We start from the raw sequence: 27,477 nt of genomic DNA on the forward strand, positions 1-27,477 counted from the left end.
TTTAGTAAAGTCCACAACTCGCGTCACAACAGCCTTMCTTGATGAATGTTACATTAAGGGAAAAAACAAAAAACAACAAAAAGAACACCTCAGTGTTCGGCAATTCCTTTGTGAAAACAGGACAGATGAGGCAAGCAGAGAAGACTGGCACCTGACAACCTTTAAGCAGCAGCTCCACAAGCATTTTAGAGGCGAGGACAGCCCCATCTGCATGTTCATATGGGCTGCCCTCATGCACACAGGTGTTAAGAGCGACTTGGTCTCATGGTTCTGCCTCTTGTGCAWGGGACAGAACAGGACACGAGCCTGGACTGGGTGCTGAGGTCAGAGCTGACAGCACTCCCTCTGAGGCATCCATTGAGCCCACAGCTCTGCCACGGCACCTACCTGCTCCACGTGTGCCCTCAGTTGAGCCCTCTCTAGGCCTGGGTGCAGAGAGCCCAGATGGGCCCGAGGTGGTGACGGGCCCCTGGGCTGAACCCTGCACCCCAGCCTACACGGCCAGGGCAGCCCAGCCGGGGCACGGAGCAGCAGCTGCCCCCATCCCCACAGTAACAGCACATGCCTATTCCGAAACTTTACCCTGTACACATCCATCCACATCATGCCATTCTGGGGGCTACAGCAAAACCCCAGGGCATTCTGAGGGCAGTACATATTTTCTGAACAATAGCTTCCACTATAGCTTTCTTTTTCCCCCTTTTGCTCACTGTCTAGAACAAAGAAACCTTGAGCTGAGGGGCCTGGATAAGCGATGCTGGTGTCGGTCTCTCCTCCTTTCCTCAGTGAAAGCCCAACAAGGCCCTGGCTCTAGAGCAAAAGATACAGCGAACAACCATAATCCAAGCAGTGAATAAATATTACACCACATGAACTGTTACACCATAAACACTGGATATTTGCTGAGAGAAAATGAATGCTACTGAGTTTTATACTTATATGGCTTGTTTACACACTGCCCACTCTGCTTTGATCTTTCCCAATTTGAGGGGCTTGACTGAAGTCTCACACTTGTGAGACTGAGCACCCTAACACAGAGCTCTATGATCTGGACACGATGAAGAAATACAGATTTGTCCAGACCGAAGGAAACTGGAAATCCAGGAACACAAACCATTTTTCTAAATCAGTTTAATAAAAAATCGTGACGTTTCTTGAAAAATTGGAGAAACCCAAAGCATATTGTGTCACCTGTATCAGTCACAAAGAAACACAATCATCGAAAAAGATATTTAAGTTTAATACAAATTTTATACAAAGAAAATGTGAAAAAATACTTCCATATGCTAAAAGCAATTATGCTTCACAAATAAGGCCAGCTAGGCTATTTTTTGACACAACTGCAATTCACGAATATTCTGTTCTCGCTTTTTTTTTTCTAATACTTTTTTTTCCTCTAATATGGGTACTAGCTGGAGACTGTACAAACCGCATTCTTTTATAAACAATGGGAGAAATCAACATGACTAAAATGTACAACAGAATGTACTGGAATGATATCATACAATTATTTTTCTCATATACATACATCACCTTTGCTTTGTTCAATGCTTTCGTTTTACACAACATACAAAATGGTACTACAGTATAAGTGTAACAGACAGCATTTTCATGGGTTACTTTCTCTCATACTGTACTGCTTCATGCTTACATAAAAACATAAATTCCATCCTATAAATAATACATGCTCTGGCCCAGCATCAAAAGTCCTTTGCCCACGTTTCCTGATCCATAATTTTCTCCACACCTAGCTCTTGTTCCATTTGAAAAACACCACAAAGCCCTTTCTAAAGGATTAAAACAAACAAAAAAAAATAACCAAAAAAAAACCCAAACAACCCCCCCCCCCAAACCAGCCACACTGAACTGTGAAGCATAGGAGAAACCTCCACTTTTCTTGTTTTTGATATCACTGATCAGAACATGCTACCCACCAGCTCGTGTCACTCTTTYCCACTTTTCTGATATTAGGTTGAATGAAATTTTGTTTCCTGTAAACAATATAAATTTTAACAGTCTGGTCACTGGGAAAAAAAAAACAAGGTAAATACCTTCTTTATGTATTGCAGGTCCACTGATTGGAAGTGTCATAATTTGCCTAAGAGAATTAACTGAAGGGTTACACTTCATCATTTGGTTGCACAAAAGGAAATTCTAATAGAGTTTCAAAGTGCAGAAATTGTTCTCAATCCAAATGTAAATCAAGTTGTTCAAATTCTCCTGATTACCAAACATGAAGTGGTCTGATGCCCAACGGCAATTTCCCCAAGACCAGTCTTCAGTGTTACCTTCTGATAAGGCTCTCTTAAGCCTTCCCTTACCAACTTCAAAAACTCTTTTATAAGTTAAAGTCAATACAAATATAAAAAGGAGATGGTACTCTTAACTTTAATGACATCCACAAATTGTACATTATTTACAAAAGAAGCATAGATTTAACATGGATCTTACCTGTCCTCTGCTTTTTTAAGCCATCGCTAATGCTTTACATTAATGTAGTGTAGTAAATGCTTTGTACACATATACAAAGCTAAAGTCTGAACCTTTGAGGTTAATCCAAAGAACTGTGTTTATTTTTCACATTTCTATTAGAGAGATTTTTATTTATTCCAACAATTGTATGGGCTTCTTGTTAGCAGTTAGACTCTTCGTACTTGGACTGGCATTGTGGTCTGAACATACTGAACTCCACTTCTCATTGCCACTGTCCCAGCAGAAGGACTTACCACTACAGGAATGGTCTGTGGATTAAAAACCAAGAGAAAACATATTGTTATGTTAAAGGTCACACAAACATGACCACAGAAAGAGAGATGTATTTTCCAGGGAAAATCCAGAGCAAGCTCTAATTTTGTGCAAGAATTAATACCTTTATTACCGCAGCATTACCTCAGTCTGAGACCGAGAGTAGTGTTTTACTGACTTCCCTTATAAACCAATTTTTTTTTTTTTTTTATTACTATTATCTTATAATTACAGGGGAAAGTGGTCTTATAGGTACTGTACATACTCTGCCTATGCTTGGAGAATTAGCTTTTCATAGTTATTAAATCCAGTTATGTATTTGCTCAAAACTAATACACAAGGAAAGAGAAAGGGCTAAGAAAATCCTTTGTCATTTGAAAAGGTTTTGACAAATCAAACCGGAGTACAAAAATACCCTTATTTAAAAGTATATTCTCATTACACATTACTTAAATATTTCTCATCAAAAGGAACTCCTCCATGCATTCAGTTGACATAGAAGAGAACATAAAACATTTGAACAAAAAGAGTACTTTAAGTTAACTTTTGCACAAATCATTAACAAAACCATCAGCATCACTGGAAGCTGTCTTGTACTCCCTGCAAAAATACTAATATATAATAAACCTCGCGCTTTCATCATACAGATCATGATTTAGAAATCTTAACAATGGAAGTTTCAGGACATCTCTATAGTAATTGATTCACTCTATAGTATTGATTCTACAGATGGAGAGACAAAGGCACAAGAATGTTAAACAACTCGGTCAAGGTCACATCACTCTGGAAGATCTGGAAAAGGATTTATTGAATCTTGAGCCTGAAGCTTAACCTCCCTCCAGAAACCTGAGGAAGTTCAGCAATTCTGTCCCATACAAACTGCAAGTATGYCTTGATACAGTTCCACTGATGCACAACTGGGGTTTAAACAAATGCATCCGTTTCAGTTCACATGTTTTAATGYGGAAGAATCAAGAAGCGAGACTTTGAGGATCTGAAAGGGATGCACAGGCCTTTCCCATGATGTTAGTATAAAATTCMAAAGAACATGGAAGAAGAAATACAAGCTCACTGAAGCCCAATGCTTCCCCACACTGTTTTAAGGAACTATATTAGTGTTTTGATGGTGTTCAACAAAGGCTGTGGCTATTCCTACTGATATTACAGCCTAGAGTGTTTATCAGTGCCTCTGTGGCAAAGTCTTTGCCTACTATTCCATGCCCTGGAATGCAAAGATGAAGAATAAGTATTTTGACTATATTTTAACCACAAAAAGAGTAAAAAACAAATGGGGAATCAATTTTCTAGATAAATTCAAGATTACTGCTATTTGTTAACCAAAGGATTTCAGATGTGTAAAGAGAGGTCAATGGAAATGGTAAAAAAAGATTTACTAGAAGTTGTTCAGAGAAAGAAATTCCTAGCTGGAAACCAAGTGCAAGCTGAAGCCTACAGAAGCCATTATAAAAGCCATTACAGCACTACACGTGGGGAACTTAAGKTTGCCACAGTGACCTTTTAAATATACCCACTCAGACAAATGAAAAAATAAGTTTCAGTTCTTATAGTGATCAGGATATGGAATGTGCAAGACTCCTTAAATGTGTTAGGATCATTCCCTGAGAGGTAATTTTTCCACCTCTGCCAGTTTTTCACAAATGTACATTCTGCATACATATTAACATGCACTACGGTTTAAAATTATTTAAATTGCACGTGCAATCATTAGCGTACAGAGGTGTCTGTAGCTGTGCAAGACTTATGCAAATATGTGTACAAAGTTTTAAACATGCACAAATAAAAGCTGAAACCTTTAAAACTTTCCAATTATGTTTTACATAAACTCAATATGCTTTGTATTACAGAAAATTGATCAAGATAATGGCCATTTTTCTGAATATTACATGAAACCATATTATGATCATAAAACCTCTCAGCTATTCACAAAGAACCTAACCTGCTTGATGCTTGCTATTGATTTAAAAATACATATAAAACCTTGTTGTTATAGCAACTCTGTCCAAGTAATTTAGGGCCTATCTTGTGAATGCATAGTGTTCTCAGTAGAGATAAAATGAGTTGAGTTACAATGCTGTTAGGAATGTGAAAAAAACATCATGATACCCACTAAAAGCACAAACATTTTAGTATGCAGTGTGATGATTGCGAATTACTAAATGTGTGTGTGTGTGTGTGTACACAAATATATATACACATCCACTCATGTATGTTGCACCTGCCACATATATAGGTATGTGTATATACACATACACACACACATATATATGCATATATATATATAAAATAACTTTTTATAGCACACTAGACCTCACAATCACAGTATGAAAATTATTTAACTTCAGTCAGAAAATGAACTGAAGTTATCTAAAAATGGGCTTCTCCTGTAGAACCCACTGCTGAGACAGGCCATGCAGGTCAGTTACCAGTGCAATATGAGCATTTTTATTTTGRGGAGGAAGAATGTCAGCTCAGATCCCATGCTGCCTCTGAGCTAAGCACTGCAGAACATAACCAGTTAAAAAAAAAAAAAGTGATATTACAGCACATTAAAACACAAAACATGAACTTACTCTGTCCCATCACTGGTGACTGATGTTAGGAAATTCGAGTGTCCTTGGTTAGTTTTCAATGGAAAAACAAAACAAAACAAAAAAACCACAGGACTGATCCCAATGTTATTTTTCATAATTTTGTAATGCTAATGTACAAGACTGCCTAGGAGATGCACTACTGATGAATGTATATTTTCCCTCATAGTTACTGAGATGTCACAGAAAYATCAAGCATAGCTCAGGATTATGCAAATCTTTTTAGGATACCAGAGACAAAAAGATATTTAAATTATATTTAAGATGAATCCTACATATTTACATCGATGTTGTGGTCAAGTAAGTACATGAAATGGACAAATAACTAACATAATAATGTAAAATGGAAGTCTGACTGTCCTCAGCGCCTTAGCTCTACTTAATGCCAACGTCTGAATCTGTTATAACCAATGATGAAATGAAAGATATGCCAAGGGTGGAATGTTGCACAGCAAAATAAGACATTTTGCACTGCAAGTTGAGACTATACCAGTGAATTCATATCTTGGTAGAACAGCAGATGGAGACAACCCCCCAGAAATACTGAGCAATTTTAATGCCAGGAATAGTGCTACTGCAGACTTTAAATGATGATGTTGTACTTACAATTGTGGGTTGAGTAGTTGGAATATAGGTGGTGGTCTGCGGTACCTGGACCAGTTTTATAGGCTGGTTGCTTGTCACACCTGTTGCTATCTGCAGAGACAGCACAGGCAACCTCAGTAGAAGTCTCAGCTTTTACATAAATTCCACCTAGTTATTATTATCATATGAAATTTATGTTGGATGTTTGGTTTGTGTTAAAAATTTGCATCTTAATGAATTCACAGGTTACTTCTTTGTTAGGAAAGCAAAATTCAAATTATGAACATGATCAATGTATACAGCATGATGTTTCAGCCTATGTGAAAGCAATTCCAGATTTGTATAATTGGAATAATCCCTGACAGGAGTCCTGGTAATTTGGCTTTCTCCCATCCCCTGTTCCCCCCAAAATAGAAAGGATGTGCAGCCACAAACAATGCACATGAACATTGACCGAGCCAGAGAAATTCAATCTTCACCAACGCATTCCGGTGGAACAGCACATCCTTCTTGGCTTCTTCAAGCCGTTTCCCAAGTTACTCCCTTGGAGGACATGTTACATCCAGAGATCTAACACCAGACAGTACCAGAAGTGCCAAGAAATGAACACAGCTCTCTAGGTTACTATGCTTCCCAATTCTAGAGGACTATCTCAATGAGACATCATGCTGGAATCACAATACTACTGAAAAACATTAGTTTGCTTTTAATATTTTAAAATACAACAGGCTCCTACCAATGTGGGCGATCATGTGAAAGGGTCTGAAAGATCAAACCCCTGTAAAATTTTTCATTTAATAAATCTTGCAAGGGCAGAAGAAAAATGCTGCTGAAATTGGTAATAGTCAAGCCCTACCTATGAAGCAGAATCTTTTCTATAAACATTTTCTATATATGCAATGTTAAGTCCCTTTTATTAGAGCGTTTGCTCGTCCTTGCCTACTGAATGCTATCAGAGTAGATGCTATGGAGGCTTTCGTAACTGCACACTGCTCCGTTAACTGTAGATCCAGGTGAACTGCTGTATCAGTGTTATGGAACATTGTGGTACCCTAGTGGCAGTCTGTTGTGATAAAGTAAGTTGATTTGAATGCAGGTCTTGAGCTTGGCCTCTGAACCCCCAGGCAAGAAGGGCTTGGAAGTGCTGCAGTCAATATTGCTTATCAGAAGGCAACTTGTATCGAAAGATCCAGATCAGAAGCTACACTGATGGGTCCTGGAGAGAGAGAGAGAGAGAGGTCCAGTSCCCCTTGGCTGGAAGGATGAGTCAAGGCAACACAAGGTTTTACTGGCAATGAGTGGAGGGGAAAGGGTGTTCCCAGAGGACAGAAGGAGGTTTTGTTTTTTTTTTTTTTTTGGCCAAGATGAAGAAAATAAAAACCAAAACCACAATTCCCTATCTCACGCCCCAGAAAAACACTTCTTGAAATATGCAAATAGTTAAWAATTCCTGGCTGATCCAGGGATATCTTTACAGGTAGATTTAAGATACATCTTCTTATATATTATTTTTGTTTGAAGTGACTACAATGTTACTCACTGTAACACTCTCTTTGCTTTTATCAGCTGAACCTTCCTTTTCCTTGGGGGTGCTGGCTGTTTCTGTGGGTGTAGGTTGCACACTTGAACTAGGCTGGGATGATTTATTTAATGTTTCTGTGCTAATTTCAGGATCTGTTTCTTGCTGTGTTGCAGTAGCTAAAATAAAAGGGAAAAAAGGTGAAAAATAATCACTGCTCATGCAAATGAAGAATATTGGATCACTGTAAATTCTATCCACCCGAATTTCCTCCTCTGTGAAATAAACAATCCAGACCAACATTACCTGACTGYGTGCAGGATTTCATATGCTCAGGCCAGTGAGCTTGTTGGCAGGGATAATCACAGTAGCTGGTATTCCAACAGCAATAAAAAATGGCCTCTTTCTTGCAATTGGCACACCACTGCTTCTTTTTTGTTTCATCCACTGCTTGCTGCTTTTCCAATTCCAGCTGCTTTTTCACCTCAGCAATCAAACGATCTCGTTCCTGTTCCAGACTCTGACGCATTTCAGCCATTGTCAGTTCTACTCAAGAGAAAAGGAAAGAGGAGTTTGCATATTTTCCCAACAGCGATGTGCAAAGCAATAGCTTTTTTAAGTTTAAATGTCATTATGAAATTGCAAATAATTGCAATTTCAGACTCCATGAGCTTGGGAACTTCTGACTCTCACCTCCAGAAGATGAAGAAAAAAAAGTCCACCTTCCTTCCATCCCCTTTTCTGCTGCCACCATCATTTTTACTCTTAATTATTACCTACCCTTTATTTAACACTTTTTTCCTAAATGTTCCACAAAGGATYAGAATTCCAGTGCACCAGATGCAGCATAAACACAAAAAGTTGCTATTAACCAACATTACCTTTGAAAGACCAAAATTTTTAGGGAAAATCCTATTTATTCTCTTTCCTTATGAATAAGCAACAGCAAATCTATTCTTCACTGTACCTTGGTTTCCTTACAAAAGAAAACATGGAATTTGCAATRGGGAAACGTAAGAATGATACCACTACTTCTAAATATGAGGCTCACTTTGGAATTGTTCTAAGAGGAATCTACTGATTTATCTGTAAATGGATACCTCAGTCATCATGAGTAGTGAGAGAAAGAAAGCTTGATATAAAACTTAAGAAAGTGAAATATGAATTGCAATTGCAGCTTGCTTTATTAAAAGTGTTTGTTTAAATCTTTCTCTAAAGTCTGAGCACACCTAGATATTCATTCATTCTGTGAGATGCAGCCAAGTTGTTGTCATATCCAATTATTTCTGAGGAGTTCGATAACTGGATTGCATGCAGGGTTTGAAAAACTGCCTGCTCTGAACTGAGAGAGCAAAKGCTATGAAAAAAACAAAGGTATAAGGACCTAAACAGCTGCAAAAATTCAACCTTCAGCCCCCACTTCCATTCTAGATGTTCTCTGGGGGGGGAAAAAAAAAAAAAAAGGTGGACTAGGATAATATCACACAGCCCTAAGGCTCTTTGGACTGCACAAAGGTTAAGGAAACTTTTTCTCGCTCAATTGAAATGTTCTTCCTATAGTCAGTGTATTCAATAAATGCAATTTGAGCATCTTTTTTCCTACCCATAAAATTCAGTGAATGTAGAAGTAAATTCCTCTCACAAGGCTAAAACAAAAACTGTTGATTACTAAGATGCGAAGAGAAAAGTGACTCAGAATATGTACTGGAAATGTGTTCATTAATATCAGTCCAGCATATCCTGCAACCTTTTGGGATCCATCCATCCTTCATATGGMTGATTTCTAGTATCATGATACCATAGGTATTTAAATTTTATTTTTATGACCAAGACTGACAAACTATTTCGGACTGCTGTTTTCATACCTAGATTATGCTTCATTTCTGAGAGTTCCTGTTGATGCAACCATTGAAGTTTTTCTATCTCAATCCTCAAACGACGAATCTAAATATTAAAAAGTTAAGATTGAATAATAATGTGCAATATATAATAATTATKATACAGTGAAGTATGCCCAAAATAAAAAGCCTGATTATCATTTATGCTAAGGACCCTTTTCATTAGTAGGAGGACAAGAACACAGTCAACCAAAAAAAGTCTCCGGTATTTCTGCTTGCTAGATTTTCCTATCATATGAAGTACAAAGCCTTTTGAAAACATAAAGCATTTCTATGAAACTTATTCATTCTTCCCCTGAAATTGGTTGACCCTCAAAATTTCTCTGACTGGGTTCAAATCCTCRGTTTTTTTTTCTTTTCATTTGGATGCCATTAGAATTTTAACTAGACCAGGTTTAGGAAAGTATGTTTTTCATTCACTGTGGATTAGAAATACAAACATCAATAGTCATAACATTAACTTGCTTATTTCAGTTAAAATAAGCAAACAAAGCATCAGACACTTCTACTCTGAGTTTCCTCTTGCCACATTGGGTGAATATAGATTTATACTGTATCATCAGCTTCCTCTAAGTTAAGAGATATTTAATACAACAGCTATCACTTCTGAAGAAAATGACAACCTGCATTTCATACTAAATGAGCAGTAAATAAAGGATAATAATAAGAGCAGCAAACAAGTAAGAGTAAAAAATATACTGTAATTACATAACTGGATAAGCTATTATACTACCAATAAATTAAATTCCTCTAACTGTGGTACATAAATACATGCTTTAAGAAATGATGTTTAAAAATTACTTCATTTCTGATACTACAGTGGTAAATCTACACAGGAGGAGAAAAAAACCAAATAGATTCTCAAGAGAAGCTAGAAAATTAAAATGTCTTATACAGTCTTAGAAAATTTTGCTAGAAGGCATCTATCTCTAATAAATTACCRATTACAGAATTTACATATATTATTTTACTATTTTCTAAGCTTACACTAACCTCAGCTATTGTACTTCCAGTGGTATTTTTTGAAAGATCGTTATATATTTCAGTCATTGTTCCTTTGATGGCATCCATCATCTAAAATACGGAAAGAAACAAGTTTTTTATGTTAATAGCTATCCGTTTTATCCTGCTTTTAAACTCTGCAGTATGAAGACAGTATTGTTATCAACAATGCTACATATCCATAAACTTGTTTGTCTGAATTTATTTAGAAGAGAAAATTTTAGATCAGAATTCTGTTTTTTTAAAGTGATGCTCTCAAAACTGATTGTTGCATCACTATCCTGAGCTAGTAACCYCTTCCCTCCAAGAAACGCCAATGATACAACACACAAACTAAAAAAATTAACCACAAATTTAGAGAAGAAATGCAATACAACAATGGCAAAAAAACACTGAAGAAGAAAAATATTTGCTGACAATTGTGATCACTGACAATCCCACCAAACTCATACTGTTGAGGACACTGGAAGTTGATAGTTGAGATTAATTAACAGTGCAATGCAACAACAACAAGAAAAAAAATTGGGAAACAAGACAGGGAACACATAYCTAAAATACCTGGGAAACTGAAGTCTATAGATAAAACTATGACATAAAATGGCAGCTCCTCATGATCATCAACATCCTGCTGATACTGCCCAGCAGATATAAATCKGCCAGACACAACGACCTAATGCTTACTGATTTCAAAAGAATTTTTTTTTCAGATTTTGAAATTTTATGAGAAAATTCCATGAAAAAAAGCTGTTGGAGAACTTACTTTGCTTGTATATTTAGCAATATCTGCAGCTACATCAGCTGAAGCTGTTGCTATTGGCAAGTCTGCATTAAGTGAAGAAAGTGTACTTGCAGATCCAGAACTGGTGACCATAGAAATAGGCTGGGTGCTTGTAACCAAGGTTATGGTTGATGTGGAGGTGCTCTGCGTGATCTCTTTCTGTTGCACAGCTAAGAAGAGAAAATACAACAATCAATCACATAATCACATAACAAATAGGAAAATCAAAAGGCAAACTTCTACCTTGATTACCTATTAAATCTATGTGCGCAATCAGGTTTGTATTATCTATAAAATAGTGACACTTAATCAATTATGCAGCACCCAGCCTCTGGTGGGAACACACAAACAGTTACAAGGATTGAAAGCAGTAAACACAACTTCCAAACTCAAAATTTTTAGTCTAGCTAATACAAAAATTGCCTTTGAATGTGCATTTTTTGAACTTTTCCATTCTACTTCCTAGGAATTCACCTCCTAACTTTGAAGTTCTTTTTTTTTTTTTTTTTTAATTCTGAAACAAGATTTTGTGAGCTACTATTCAACAAACACATTTTAGACTTATTTCCTGATGTTATTTCTATAATTAATGCTATTAATAGTTAATTTTCTATTATGACATGTTTACTGTATATAAATCCATCTCAACAGTAGCCTTTGGTTGGCTGTAGAGCAAGGAATGCAAAACTAGATTAATTCACTAAGGCAGTTCCGTCCATAGTATTATGCTCTTATATAAGTGTATGAGTCTACTAAAAACAGGAATTCTCAGTTTCATATTTATTTTTGTCAAGGAATATTTTGTGTCAAAGTCACACAGTCTACATGTAGAAAGATACAGTTTCTTATTCTTCAAGACTGTCAAAAAACAGTTTGGAAACAGATAGATTTCCTTGAGGCAAGTCTGTATGTGCTCCCTGTTACACCTCTCTCCTGTCAGAAATTACTGCCTTGACAGTGCTGTTAGCAGAAAGGAAAATACTTTCATATACCAGGCACACCAGTCAACAGTCCAGTCTATAATCCGAAACTACTAAGCAAGCTAGATGTCCATAAAGTTACTGGTCTGTGAAGTGAAGCAGATAAGGCATGGACTTATATTAGCTTGGGCCTAGTTTTAGGGAAAGCTCTGGCAAAGTGATGATAAGAAAACAGTTGTGGAAGCATTTCAAAATGCTATTGCTGTTTCAGTGAATTAGTAGCACAGTCCTGACAAGTTTTTCTCATTAGTAACAGGGATTTCAAAAATCAGTGTGGCCTGGGTCTAAAATCAACTTTTATGAAAAACTGAACTAATCAGCTTCTGGTCAGATAAAACTAGACCCAGATAAAACTAGACCTTTGTACATAACAAGATATGAGTAGAAATCATGCAACTGGAATAGGTAATTTTTTTTTCATGTCATCTAGAAAATAATCCAGCTCCCTCTGCCAGATCTATGATGGCTGAGAATGGCAAAAATATACACATACACAAACTTTTTGTCATTACAGTAAGCAGACCTGACTCTAAATACACACCAGAAAGAGCAGGTATGGTGAGTAAGTTGCTGTATTTTTAATGTCACTTATCAGAGAAGAACCACACTTTGAGATTTTGTTTATATGAAGGAATTCCTGGTTAGGCAGCCTTGCAGCACTGAGATCACTACTGGGGAATTATGGCATCACGGGCACAKTGAGTTAGAAAGTGTGTACCTTTAACTGCTTGTCTTGTCTGATATCTTGTCCCTTGAGAGGACTGAGGTTGCTGTGACTGAGACTGCTGGTTCTGCTGTTGCTGCTGCCTCTGCACTTTCTGCATGTGCCATTTCTGAGACGATGTCTGAAACTTATTTGAGGAATTCCACACTACTCGCTGCACAGCAGGCGCAGTTTCTTTAGGTAGTAGAGGCCTCTGCTTTTTCACAGGGCTGCCAGTGGCTGCAGAGGGAGCACTCACAGTAGAAGTAGCACTAGTAGTCGCTGTCACGCCAGCTGGCGGGGTCTGCGTTGAAGAGCGAGTAAGTACTGGGCTTTCTGAGGAGGGCTGTGTGCTTGCACTGGAGGAAGGTGGAGTTTTACCTGCAACTAGACATAAAATGTAATATGAGCTTTTCATCATCACATCTGATCCATAATTTCCCATCTTTTGTTATGAAGATGGAAGAAATGCTAAAGTTTCACTTGAACATCAAAAATTTGCAAAAAGAACTCTAAATTTGGTGGCAGAGCACATTACATATGCTTATGGTTCTATTTTTAAGATAGTGTTTTATAATATTTTAATGCAGTAATAAGGCTAACAGCTAGAGGTCTCATTTAACCTGACTTTGATACTATTCAAAAACAAAAACAAAAACAAAAAAAAAAACAGAAACAAAATAATCCTGCTTAAGAGGCATCTTTATGCAAAAATAAAGTGAAATGCTGTGAAAAGCTAAGGCATTCTGTAACTTGGGTTAGATAACAGTCCTAAAATGAAGGAAGAGAAAAAAAAAGAAAAAAAGGGCAAACATTTAATCCTACCATCTTGTTTAGAAGGCGTTTCTTTAGATTCTTTCTTGTTTTTCCGCCCTTCACGCCCGCAATGATCATCTCCTAGATCGATGACGAGTTCACTCTCGGAATCAGAGTCCAGGCCTAGATGCACAGTTGGAGAGTCCGTTTCATCTTTACCTTTGAGTTTTTCTTTTGCAGGATGTTGCAAACTTTTTCCCTTTTCAGAAAACTCTTTTTCACTGTCTGTAATTGCCTTTTCTTTAACTGGATCATCTGTTTTCTCCACTTCTGGACTTGTGCATTTAAGCTCCTCTTTGTCTTCACTCTGAGATRGAGTTTTAGGTTTTTTTTTCAATGTCAATGATTCTTTGTCACTTCTTGCGCCTTCCTTRTCCTCTCCATCTTCCTGATCATTCTTTGATTTCTGATCCTCATCACTATATTCACTGTCACTGGTGTCGGACTTTTCAGAATCTTCAGAGTCACTGTGTTCTACTGCAGTATAAACAGCTTCGGATATTTCATTTATTCCTAATTRTGGGAAGGAAAGTATATTCCATGCTGACATCACACTGACTGACATTACCAAAGAACATACTGGAGTAAGTAAATACATACCGTTCATTATCTTAACTGTCAGTCCTTAAGCTATCAACATCTCCTTTAGTGGCCTATTTCAGTATCAAATTTTGCAAGGTATCACCTTCTACACAAATCCAATAAAAATAYGAGTTGGAATAACAGCTCTCCTTTACTGCTTTCTTTCCATTACTTGAACGTTACAGATTTGTTTAACCTAGGACCAGTGCTGGCAAATATGCACAGGACTACTTTTTATCCATGTGAAACCATCATAAAAATCAGTAACACTATTTATCTGATTGAGGTTATTTATATAGATGTTCGCAGATACAATTTTAGACTTTTTTTTTTAAAGAAGAAACTATATTATCAGTGTTTCAAACGCCTGCTAAGTGCTATACAACAATAATGTTTTGTAATAATATCTGGCTCCTGTACAACTGGATGTATCAAAATATGCACATGGAATGAGCTTGTTTTTGATTTCTTTTAACTTTAAGAAAGGCTGCAATTCTGTCATACTATCTAAATCAGAACAGCACAAAAATCACATTAAAAGATGAAAGCTTTGTTTGAAGCTTACAGTTTGAACATTAGGTCCTACTATGCTTTAAACTAGCTACCTGCATTCTATTTGCCCTGAGCAGTTCAAACATTCTCCATTTTTATGAATACAATATTTAACGTTTTGCAATTTGTTTCCTCAAGTTTCCTCACATTTCCACTGTGTTCTTGTAACATACTTACCAAGCTGTGCTTTACAACTCTCTATAGTCTTGTCAAGATTAAGCTGGAACCTACTACGTATCTGTCGCTTTGGTGAAATGAGTGGCACAGGAGTTGACTGTTGCTGGACTGACTCACTCAACTCTTTCAGATCCATTTCTGCTTTGCTGCGATCTGAAAAAGAAAAAGGAATTAAGAAAAATGTTTAATTATAATAAAAAACCCACTAAGACAAAAATTTTACTGAGTAACAATGTAGACAAATTTAAACATATTTCATTTCTTTTGTAACTATGGTCTGCAAGTCCTAAACAATAATTCTAACATGTCTTTAAAACAAGCAATGGTTTTCTCCTGTCAGATACTACATATTTCACATTCAAACTGCATGCACTCATTAYGTAGAAGCTATCTCTGTTACATGGCATTACCACGAAAACATCAGTCTAGGTTTGTCACTCATCTGACAGTAATTCCAGTAAGTTGTTACTGTATTTACTACTAGTAGCACATTTTTGCAGAGATCAAGAAACTGACATGTCCTTAAAGCCAAAATTTTAGGTTCAAAAGTTCAGGAGAAGAAAAATATAAAGGCAGATGATTGCACCAGAAATTAATGATCCCAACTTTTTCAATATGTATGAAAAAATATTCTCTTGAGCTCTCATATATGTTTATGCTTTTACTCTCAAACATACAGATTGGAATGCTAAACCTAAAAAAGTTTTAGTAACTAAGTTTCACCTTTGTTATCTCAATTTTCCCTCACAAGTGATATTTCTGCTCCGCAGTCCTATCCTCTACCCTTTGTTAAAACCACTTTTTGCCTGACAGTCCAGTTCTGCGCGAGTTCTGCATTGCCTTTTTTTTTTTTTTAAACATATAGGCAGGACATTTTTTAATGTGCAATTCATAGAGAATAAAAGGCTCTCATTGAAAAGACCTGGACTTCCAATTTGCTGTATTAGTATCAAACTATTAGTAGAAAGCAAGCAGAATAAAGAGCACAGAAACCTACTGAGAAAAAATAYTCAGGATATTCTCATATCTAAACTCTTCACATTTTCCTATCATCCTCTAGAAATTTTCACTCATTATTATGTCAGAGACATTCTTCAGCTTTTTTCTGACTTTTCTGTGCTTCATACATGGACAGGTTGCATACCATCTGGAATATATATATTTTTTCCAAACGATTTATGTATAATATGTCTTTGTTATTCACATAGTCCACTTTTCATTTAAGCCAGGAACATCAGCTGGTTCACATCCATTATTTTTCTTTTCTTACTGCTGAACTAGAGGACAATCAGAGCAGCCCTTCCAGCAGTCTGCCCAATGTATCCCAGTCTCTTTCTATTACGGAATTTCACTTCATCACTCACAGATGAATCTGTCTGGCACAACTGACAATCATCATCTAATGAGAAAAGGATGAGTTTTTTCCCCATCAAAATCAGAAAATTTAGCAAAAGAAGCTTCCCTGAGGCTAAACAAATGATACTCTATCTGAAAAATGTGCTGTTATTTTACAGTGATCCTCATGAACCACCATACCAGATTTTCAGTTTTACCCCATTTATTCAAAATATTCTATGTCCTAGCTAATATCTCCCATCTGGGACTCACACTACATTATTTTTTAAGATTTGTTGCAAGTAAATCGCACCTCAGATAACAGCTGTAGTACAGAATAAAAAATGGTTCTATGGTTATGTCAGAGACACTTAACACTGAAAAACACACTATAAACTTGTCTCCACAGTGGAAAGATCTGTAGCTCATGAAAAGCATGAATTCAGCTCTCAAGCTCAAGTCTTCCCAGATTTGTCTAAGATCCCACAGTAAAATCCTGCCTCTTCAAGAAATATCACAAGAATACAGAATGTATAGTACTATAAAATCTACGTACAATAGTACTTCACTACTGAACAAGCACATAACATGATTGAGGAAACCTGTTGGTTTTCAGAACTCTTTCACCTCGTTAGTACTTACTGACCTCAGATTTCAAAGGAATAGAAACCCTAGATTTACTTTTCAGAGTTTCAAGACATCGATATAATTCCTTTCATCTGTATATCTACCAARGGATGGTCTGGTGAAGGAATGTGGCAAGGCAGAAGACACTGTAGTAAATCTTAAGTCCTAACAATTACAAGAAAACACCACTGCCACCAACACACTAAAGAGACTGAGGAGTGAAGAATGGCAATGGACATGTAGCTACAGCCTTTAGAAGTTTTCCAGTTATTTAAAAGCATTATGTGGGACAGTCCAAGTAAAAATCATCCCTAAATTACCTTCTTTCATCAACGAAAAGAAACTTGAAACTTTCAATTACACTTTACACTTTAAAAAAGAAAAAAGAACAGCTTATTGATGAAACCATAATCATACACATACTTCATTTAAAGCAATTTGTTCATTTAAAGCCATATACAAGAAAGTTTGTTCATATTATCTTGTATTGACACCACTGTAATTTATTCAGCTATAACAGTATGGGACTTTTAAAGATCAAGACTAACCGAGATTAAGATTCAGAATGCTTCCTGGAGTGGAAGTTCTTTCGTTCTTAGCAGAAATCGGTGTTGAGGCTTGAGGAGAGAAAGGTTTGGGGCTGCCTGACAAGCTCCCTGCTTGACCCGTTCTTGTTGGTGCTGGAGAAGCTGAAAAGGCACAAAATTAATAACGACAGATTTAAAAGTAATTAGAATAAAAGCAACACTTACTGAGAGAAAACAGCTTTTAAACCCTGTAGGAACAGGTAGCACAAAGGATTTTTGTTTAATAATATCAACTTTGTATTATTCCTTCCTTATAAGTTGTAATTATTGCTTTAATACTAGTTTAATAAAAAATAAATTGTACTGAGTATAGTTTTATTTCAGCTTCTTTGTCAAACCAGATGTGTGTTAACTCTCAGAAATATTCTTAAAGTTACTGAGAATTTCCATCCTTTAAGATTTGATTATTTTAAATGGTAATAAAGTCTTGACACCCTGAATGGCACCTTATTGTATGTATGTGGATAAATAATAAATAAAAAAAGACACCTACCCCAGTTTCTAGATACTTTAACAGAGAATGAAAAGCACAAATCATAGCAAGTTTAATGATAACAGCTCTAGACCAGTGTAACAGAACATTCCTACATATACAAGCAGAATAAGCAAAAGCCCATGCTTTAGTTCTTCAAAATATCCATATACTTCAAAAACATAACCTGTGATCCTCCAGACAGGCTAGAAAAAGAAGCATCAGTATGTTGTTACCTTTTAAAAAAAATCCCTTTGGCCAGCAAGACTCATTTCTGCCTGTGTTATCTTTCTGCCTGTTTCAGTAACCATTTCCAAGTTATTTTCTTCCTTTCACTCACACAATAGATATCAAAACCCAATGACAACAAATACTAATGTCACTGCCCTAAGCATCGACAGGAACGCTTTTTTCTTTTTTCTTTTTTTTTTAAATACAGCAAAGAAGTAATCTCATTTTAATTTTACTCAAAACACTGAAGATTCCAGTGCTGAGCTAACTCAGTTTAAATATAATGCAAGTACTACAAAAGTTAGCATGTATATAGCAATATTCAGGTAGAAATGCCAAGGCAGAATTCATYAACTGCTGTCAAGCCAAACCCCGGACTTTCATGTTCTACACAAAAGGGTCACTAAGGCCTCACAAAAAGTCACAAGAAATCCCCAGAATTACCATGACAGCCAAGACACCAAAGARTAGGATAATAGCTACCATCTTCTTTTATCTTAACTTTAATATGTCTTTCCATGATTATCTCTACTATTACAAAGAAATAATAATTTTCATTTTAAGACAAGTAAACACTACTTGGCAGTTCTACTAAAGTGAAGTTGGTATTCTCTACTAARCAGAAAAGTATATACATATACTTTGAAGAAAACATTTGGAACTAAACTATCTATTAGGCAGGATTATCAAAAGTTTACCTTTGATCAATTTTAAATGCTTTACCAAACAAAACACAAATGCAGTATTTCCTCTAAAAACAACTGACAACAGACCAATTTAGCTTGCTTTAGAAAAAAATACTTTTACCCAAGAACGAAGTCTTATTMACAGTTACATTAACTATTACAGCACATCACTTCTTTTCAGAGATTGATGCTCATTATTTTATGCACAAATGTACAATCCATTTGGATAAAGAGATTTGCCTGAACACCACAAAATTACACAGATTTGGATTACACTGTTACTCCTTTTTCCTCTTTACCATCGTGCCTATTGCAACTGTAGTTCTATCATATTGTAGCTCTCAGTATCAAACAGGGGAACAACGTAAAAGGCTCATGGTCTTCAAAAATGGCTATCAAGTTTTAAATAGTGAATATAATACTCCTAATCATAATAAAACAAACATTTTAATATTTCCAGTCACCATTCACTTTGACAGTTACAATTATTTCCTATTGCTTAAACTAAAGTTTAAGTCATTATTCAAGATTACTTATTCCTGCAGCAGAAAGCACTGTTTTCTTACGTGTGAAACAAAGTTGAGGTGGACTTTTGTTCTAAAATTTCTTTGTAAAATGATTAATAGCAATATCTGTCTTTAAAAAGTACATTTAATAAAACAAATGCATTTACCAAATTTAGTCAGGTCTCCCCTTTTACCTGTATTTTTGTCAATAAAGTCCATGGATTCTTCACTTGCACTAAAATGGCTGGAAGTTGCTTTTTTCTCTGCATCCTGTTCAACATCAGATCCTGTGTGGACTGATGAGTTTGTGCTCATGGGTGACCGTGGCATATCTGTCAATGAAATCCTGCGACCGGTACTGCTGCTCAGCATGGGCTTGCTCATTAGAATCTTGGGCGATGCTGTCATGTCAAAGTTCAGTTTGATTTTCTCTTGTTTGTCTGTCTTTGCAGTTCCAGCAGTTGGGTTTGTAGGATCTAATAACATTTGGTATTGATTGTTGGGAGTATACGGTGTCCGGAAAGGTGCGTAGTTAAATACCCCAAACTTTCTTCGTATGTTATCAACATAAACCTCCATCTCTTGCATTGCACTGTTGAAGATGCTTTTTGTCTTTTTCACAGAAAAAGGAATTTCTTTAGACATGAGGTAGCAATTATTTATTGGAACCCAGGCCCTACGTATAAAATGGAAAGATAATTAAGTTTAATATTAATGACTTGACATAGTTAACTTTTCTGCCTATTTTATCCTGATCCTAAGGATGGATTTATTTTATTTTTCAGAGTCTAAAACCTTGCAGTTCATGATACAAAAATTTCAGGAACTTTGATCTAAATATATCATGGCTTTAAAGTACATGTTTTAACAACTGTAGATTCATATTTTTGATTCACGATAAATGAATTAGTATTCACCATGACTATTTCGATCCAAGCAGATGCTTGACAAGCACAGAAAATACCAACTCCTCCTTAGAGTAAAACTGACTCGTGCAACAAGGATTACRTTACTGACTAATACTTCATTTTTTATAAATATTATAAAAACTTATAAATAAAATTATTTGTAGCACAAAACCACAATCACAGGAAATAACATGCTTATGTATGTTCAAATATCTTTTTAATCATGTCTTGAAAAATTTATTCAAAAAAAGGCAAACAGAGGTAAACTAAAGAATGAATTAGCATAGCTTAACTGATATAAAATGTTTAATTATGAGATTATATATGTATTCCTTTGTCAAATATGAGATCTATATCCTACAGAATTCATTAGAAAATATATATGCTAAAGTATTACACGATTTATTAGGGTCAAGGTTCCAAAGATAGGACAGCAAGAAGTCTCAGAGTACCAAATTACAGTTTCTTAAGCTTGGTTAAATTCCCACCTGTCATGTTGGCCAAAGAAACGGGCATCAACTTGCCCATCTTTATCCCTCAGTGCTTTAGCAGGCCAGAATGGAAAGCCTTTGAGTTTAGCCCAGACCAAAGGGTGAGGATTGCTCTAGAGAAAGAGGCAAATACATAGTAAGAAAACAAAAGTAATTTTAACTTCAAATATTAGGTGATTTTTTTTTTTAATTGTATGTATGATTTCAATCAAGATGCAACAGATGCAAARTATTTCTCAAATACAAGAGATGATTTTAATATACACATTATATGGGATGAAAAAACTCTAAAATATATACACAATATCTCAAATAAACATATCCTAATAATACTTTTTTTTTTTTTTTTTTAAATTTTCACTTAGTCCCCAGAATTTGTTTATCTTGACCTAAATCTGATCTAATCTACGGACAAATTTCTAATTTCTTACGGACAAATAACACGATTGGATAGATTAGACACTTCTGTTTGAGAATTTTAAGAAGCCTTTCCAAGTAAGTCTGGCATATTATTAAAATCCGTCAGCCTGTTAATAGGTCATAGAATAAAGACTAAATTCTCAAATCCACACCTACAGAAACAGACATTCATACTTCAAAACTCTTATCCTAAGTACCACTTACAAATACAGGAGTAGCTACCTTACATTTGAAGATGGAAGCTAAYTGACAACTGGTTGTTGACATCCTCTGCACACAGTCATTTCTGACTGAACTGATGGCTTTCACAGAGGAAGCAGTCTGACAGCTAAATGTGTTGAGAGGATCTTCTGATTCCCCAAACGGAACAATTTGCTACCACTTGCAAACTACAACMATTTTTCTTAACTCAGTAATCACCACAGCTTTAAAACAATGGAGGGATAACAAATGGGAGTCAAATGGAAGTTTTAGTTTAATGCATTAGCTAGACTACTATACTCTTGAACTTACACAAGGCTCACAAAACCAATTCTCTCGTTTTTGGCAAGCAGCTAAATAACATTCCGGACATACTTCAATTTCATTCATCTGAAAAGAAAAAAAACAGTTACTGAAGAGCTTACACACAATCAAAGGCACAATCAATTAGAAGTATGATAGCCTGTCCAGATTACTGACATCCATTTTCCATGTACTCATAGCCATACATTGGTCTGTACAGAGTTCTACTTCCTGGGAAATCCACAGTGTTTTAAGTGACATCAATCTCTTTCTACAAAACATGCATATTCCAGTTAGTAAATCAGTAACATGTTTACACCCCTCTTCATACATTTATGACAGTGATAAAATACATCCTTACTTTGACGCAGTATGTATTCCAGTGGAAAAAATTATTACTTGACTTTGGGCATTTAATTCCATAAAAATTTCTGTTTATTCTCCGTACTCATATAAATTCGTTAAGAAATTGAGCACTAGTTTCATATTTAGTTTGCACTATTAAAAACAGATATATTTCCTAATTTATGTGAATCATGGTCAGGAAAGCATTTTACATAAAYAGAAAGGGTCAGATCATCAGATAACTCACATCAGTGAAATACAGAAAAACTGTAATTCTAAGTGTAGTATTKTTCAACAATAAAAAAGTACAGATTATCACTAAATTAGAATTAGTGATGCAAATGATCAGTTAAAACCAGATTTAGTTATTTAGTATTCAGTAACAAAACTTTGCATATTGTTGCAGCAAATGAACCACTGAAAAATGCACCTAGGAACCARAAGAGCTAAGCCTCTTTTTCCAGCTCCAAACATTCATTTCCAAGYGTATTACTGCAGCATCCATGTCTCCTTTTTTTTTTCTCCTCATTGAAAGTATGAATTACACACAGTGAGTATTCAAACAGAAGACACATTAGCAATGCCCTTGTCAAAATTATTCTAAAGGCTGTTTGTATGTATATCTAAATGTAGGAAAAACTATACAGATCATATTTAYGCAATACTCATGAAATAAGGCATTTATGTATATAAGGCATATATGTAATAGAATTATTTAAAAATACAGACAGAACAAATAAGCTAATTGGGATACACATACCTCATGCTCACAGATTTTGATGATGACTTTTGCTGTTTGTGTCAATTTGTGATTTCCTGAGGTAGCAAGAAAAAAAAAAAAGCTTTAATTAAGACACTTATGTTAAAACCACAAAAACATCAACTTTGTTTAAAAAAAATACATTAAAGACACAAGAGAACATTTGAAAACACAATTTAAAAGAAAAATGTATAAAGTAGTTGATAGGTCCATTCACAGTAACTACTCTATAAATGATACTTATTAAGTCTTCTAATGTAGGCTGCTCATGACTGCTATAACTCGTAAGTAACCAACACGTATCATTCATTTCCTCAGTTAAGTTTCCTATAGCAATGCACAATGCAATACATTTAAATAATCCATATTTTCTATTTGAAATTTAAGGTGGAATGAGCAAGTGAAGCACAGACACACATAAGCCAGTTGTTAAGAAATTTATCTGTGCTTAAGAGCTACAGTAATTAATAGGAAAATAATTTCAGCTAACTGGAAATCTACAAGTTGTTCTATGACTGCATTGATTCTAAAGTTCTCCATCACAAAATAAGTTCATATTAATATTTACCCCCATTGTAAATAATGCAGTTGTGCAAAATCCATTTGGCATCAGCCAAAAATGCTTCAGTGCAACCGTACATTTTCTTTTTAACATTCTGGAAAAAAAAATGGAAACAAAAATGAATTAGAAATGACACCATCCTCATCAATTATACTATCAATAGGATTACTTATGCTCAGTAAGACTTATGAGTCTACATATGATACTGGGTAAAGTAGCCTCAGTTAGAGAAAATCAGCACAGTTGTCTACACATTTCTAACATAAAAATGTCAACCTCCCTTGTAAGGCCAGGGAGAAGGAAATCTCTTGGTATCTCTTCACTTTTTTTACCAAGTCCTCACAGCACAAAACTCTGCAATGCTCTGCTCTTCATTAAAGCAAAGGAGACTGGAGGACTTTTTCATAATTTGAAACTTTTAACATACTACTGGACTGAGAATCAAACTCCCCTAAGTCAATCTCTTGACTGTTTCCATTTTCTCCCACAGTTCCAGGCAGTATTTGCTCARTGATCAGTAAAATGAGTTTGGGATGGTCCCTGCATACACGCACCCAAATGTTTTTAAGACAAAGTAATGGAATTGTGATCTACTAACAGTTAGTAAACATCATGTTCCCATGCAAACTCTGGTTAACGAAGTCTCCCCACATAACTAATATAGGAATCAGCAGGATTTATACATGTGGTGATCATCAGTCTAAAAGTGTTTGTTTTTACCAAGCATTTTACTGAGTTACTATTTTTGCTGAGCAATTGCTACCAGTCCAGACTAAATCATGGACTTGGTTCAGAAATGATTGTTTTTAAGCTATAATAAAATGGACTTTTGCAAAAACAAAACACAATTGCAAAATAATCACAAGTAGGATCTTTCCCCTTCCCACCAAATAGTCCAGAAATCTTAACAGCAGCAATAAAATTCCATGAACTTCTCTTTTTGCTTCAAACTAACCTTTTCTAATGTACAAAGGTCCATTGGATGAAAGATATATTCTGCATAATCTGGGTGCTGATCCAGTGAAACTGGTTTTTGAAATGGCTCTGTCTGTTTGAGGGAAAGAAAAAGTCAAATTATTTATTAAAACTGAACCATTTACCAAACACATGGTATTCTTCTAAAACTACTTCCAACTGGTATGTCAGAAAAAAATCTTTGAAGTTAATTACAAATCTAGTAAACCTACACAAAAAAAAAAATGCAGGCAGAAAAAGAGAAACTAGATGGTCTCTTTTTACCTTCAGCATATTAAAAAAAAAAAGTGGTTAAGAATTACAAATTCTGGCTTTTTATAAAACAATTTTGTGAGGACAGAGCATCAAACCACAGAATAGTTCAGGTTGGAAAGGACTGGCAGAGATCATCCGGTCCAACCCCRCCTACCCAAGCTCTATCAAGTAGAGCAGGTTCTCCAGGACTCCATAGCCCCTCCGGGCAAGTGCTCCAGTGTTCAGCTACCTGCAGTGGAGTTCCCTACTAGCAAAGAARGGTTTCATTTTGCTCAGATGGAATTTCCTGTTTCAGTCTGTGTTCATTTCCTCTCGTCCTGTCTTTGGGCACCTCTGAGAAGAGTCTGCCTCTGCCTTCCTTACACTCTCCCCTCAGACATTTATAAATAGGGCTAGGATGTCCCCAGAGCCTTCTCTTCACCAGGCTAAATTGTCCCAGCTCTCTCAGCCTCTCCTCATATGACAGATGCTTCAGTTGCTTAATCATCTTCTTTCAGGAGAAATTTTAAAGATTTTAGCAGAAATAAAACACCTTTTTGAATCTCTGATTAACTAGGCTCCCAAACCTCCTTTTCAGACTCTCATTACAATTGTAACTTTCAGGACAATAGTGTTTGGCAACACAAATACTACACATTTTTATCAATGGGGATCTCAGATTTTATTTGCTAATGTGAGGGGACTGCAGTTTTCTGAAGACAACCAATTGAACTGCTTCAGTAGAGAAAAAGAGGAGTAGTTAATTTAGCACCTAAAGGGAAAAAAACCTCAACAGCATTCATTAAACATTATCTTTCTAATTGCATTTTCAAAACACCTTGATTGGGAATTCAATATAAACTAACACTGACTCTTTGCTTCTGAAAAACAGCACTTAAAATTTCTAATGGCTTGTTCCAATAGCACAGTGTTTACTACTCCAAAGTAAAAGAATTCCAAGAGCCAAAATCTGTCAGTACTTAAGAGTATCCTTCTCTAAAACTGTCACTATTGTTCTGCTAAAATACTTATCATAGAGAGATCAGAATTGCAAAGAGACCATGAGTCTGCACATCTGGTTTTCACAGATATCTTTTACACAGCAGGCAGAAACTGCTTTTCCTCCCCTAGCCTGAACAGGACAACAAATTAGTGAGAGTTAAGAGAACTCTTGGCACTTCATTACAAGCATATCTTTCTTTGATTTACTCTTTTCTTCACACATGAAAACTAAACAAAACTTTCCTAGTGAATAATGGTGGAAGGGAACAGTAGAAATCTGCACACAAGGTCATTTTGAGGAATGAATCTAAGAGATATGAAGAGAAACACAGAAGTCAGATGCAAAACTTAAGCCAATTGTCTGCATTAAAAAAAAAAAAAAACAGCAAACTCATGAAAGCTGATGGCACAGGTCTTCAGCACATCAAGGATAATTTCTTCAGTCTCACAAGTATATTCTACTTCTCAAGTGTATTACAACACAGACAAACAGGAGTGAGAGTTTCAACTGATATAGCCACTGATACAGCAATATCTGCACCTAATCTTCCTGGCCACTGGCAAGAGCTCCTGTCTTTGTGTTCCTGTGATGTCAATGGGCCCTTGTATCAGGGAAATGGCCCTGTCCACTTCCGCTGAGCACGAGAAAGTAACGTCACACTGGAAAGGCACAACGCATTTTCACTAGGCTCACTGATATATTGCCTGGGTCCTCCTTCAATTGCTCAGTTAATGCCAACAGCTGGTGCAAGAACAATCTTCTCATCCTAGGCAGCAGAACTGAACTGATATCACAGACTTTGAGCAACCACAACAAATTACTTAATCTCTTAGTGTCAGTTTTTCCAATCAGTAAAGGGAAAGGCATGTAAGATCTAAGATCRATATATTGTGAGGACAAGTCAGTTCATTCTCATAAACAGGCACTATTTGCAATTTCAGGGAAGGAGTGTAAGCAGAATAAATATGCAGAAGAGTCATGCTGCTACTACGAAGATGAGCCAAGCCACATCAAAAATTCTCCATAAGTTGCATCAAAAAATTACATTCTAAATGCACTCCAATTCAGTAAATATAGTCTAAATTAATTGGTCTCTACCAGGACAAACAGTATAGTCTATAATCTATGAGGCTTTGAAAACTGATAAAATAACCAAGGATGATGATCCAGAAAGCAAAAACCAGTATCATGACATGCAAAAAAGGGGAGGAAAAAAAAAAAAGGGGGGGGGGGGGGGGGGGGGAGAGCAGGGAGAAAAAGAAAATACTCCTTACCCCTGGCTGTTTCATTTTCTGTAGTGCAAACTTCAGTAAATATGATAGCTGTTCAATGGTGAGCATTGTCATAGCTTTACTCTGTGTTTCTATGCATTCTGCTACAGTGATTTTCTAAAAATTAAAATTACAARCTATTAGCAAACATTTCTTTTCCATTAAAATATTCCAGCATTATTCAAATGGATGTTAGTAACTGCCACGTAAGAACTCAACATATCTGAAGAACTTATGCATCATCAGAAACATGTTTTATTCGATTTCAATTCTGTCCGGAGGCCAAAATAAAAAACAAAATAAAGTGAAAAATAAAAGAAAAAGGAGAATTATCATCAACTTCTTTCACACAAAATGAATGTGTGAAATGCAAAAAAATCTCAAATGCAATGAAGGTTGATAGCAGTATAAAGGACCAAGAAAGTCACTTTGGCTTCAATACATTAAATAGAGGGGGGGGGGGAAAAAGCCATTAAGCAATGTAACTTCACTAAGGATATGCTAAATAAGCACTAATGCTAAGCATTCTTTCTCCAAAAACCAGCGGAGACAAATGGTTAAATTCTACCTTATCCCTGCAAAAACATCCAGTAATAATAATACCCTTTTGTCTT

The 27,477-nt window shown here is 35.9% G+C and overlaps 1 protein-coding gene across 5 annotated transcripts in view; it reads right to left on the reverse strand.

The window, feature by feature from the left end:
* Positions 1-1,997: 1,997 nt before the first annotated feature.
* The window catches only part of ZMYND8 (zinc finger MYND-type containing 8), a 58,631-nt gene continuing 33,151 nt past the window's right edge, over positions 1,998-27,477 (reverse strand). For 2 of the 5 annotated variants that reach the window (XM_026041924.1, XM_026041922.1), the window contains exons 5-21: positions 26,867-26,980; positions 24,336-24,428; positions 23,387-23,474; positions 22,819-22,874; positions 21,723-21,800; positions 20,787-20,902; positions 19,585-20,066; positions 17,457-17,597; positions 14,947-15,099; positions 13,645-14,148; positions 12,835-13,206; positions 11,119-11,306; positions 10,350-10,430; positions 9,324-9,402; positions 7,765-8,004; positions 7,480-7,637; positions 1,998-2,741 (exon numbers count right to left, since the gene is read on the reverse strand). In XM_026041924.1, the coding sequence (XP_025897709.1) occupies positions 2,640-2,741; positions 7,480-7,637; positions 7,765-8,004; positions 9,324-9,402; positions 10,350-10,430; positions 11,119-11,306; positions 12,835-13,206; positions 13,645-14,148; positions 14,947-15,099; positions 17,457-17,597; positions 19,585-20,066; positions 20,787-20,902; positions 21,723-21,800; positions 22,819-22,874; positions 23,387-23,474; positions 24,336-24,428; positions 26,867-26,980 (3,045 nt within the window). In that variant the 3' untranslated portion in view covers positions 1,998-2,639. Of the gene's footprint in view, positions 2,742-5,960; positions 7,156-7,479; positions 7,638-7,764; positions 8,005-9,323; positions 9,403-10,349; positions 10,431-11,118; positions 11,307-12,834; positions 13,207-13,644; positions 14,149-14,946; positions 15,100-17,456; positions 17,598-19,584; positions 20,067-20,786; positions 20,903-21,722; positions 21,801-22,818; positions 22,875-23,386; positions 23,475-24,335; positions 24,429-26,866; positions 26,981-27,477 lie in introns of all 5 variants that reach the window. The other 3 variants (XM_026041925.1, XR_003249836.1, XM_026041923.1) reach the window with 3 other exon arrangements.

The sequence above is a fragment of the Nothoprocta perdicaria genome, unplaced genomic scaffold, assembly GCF_003342845.1.
Source record: "Nothoprocta perdicaria isolate Ctin4 unplaced genomic scaffold, notPer1 scaffold_3, whole genome shotgun sequence".
NCBI lineage: Eukaryota > Metazoa > Chordata > Aves > Tinamiformes > Tinamidae > Nothoprocta > Nothoprocta perdicaria.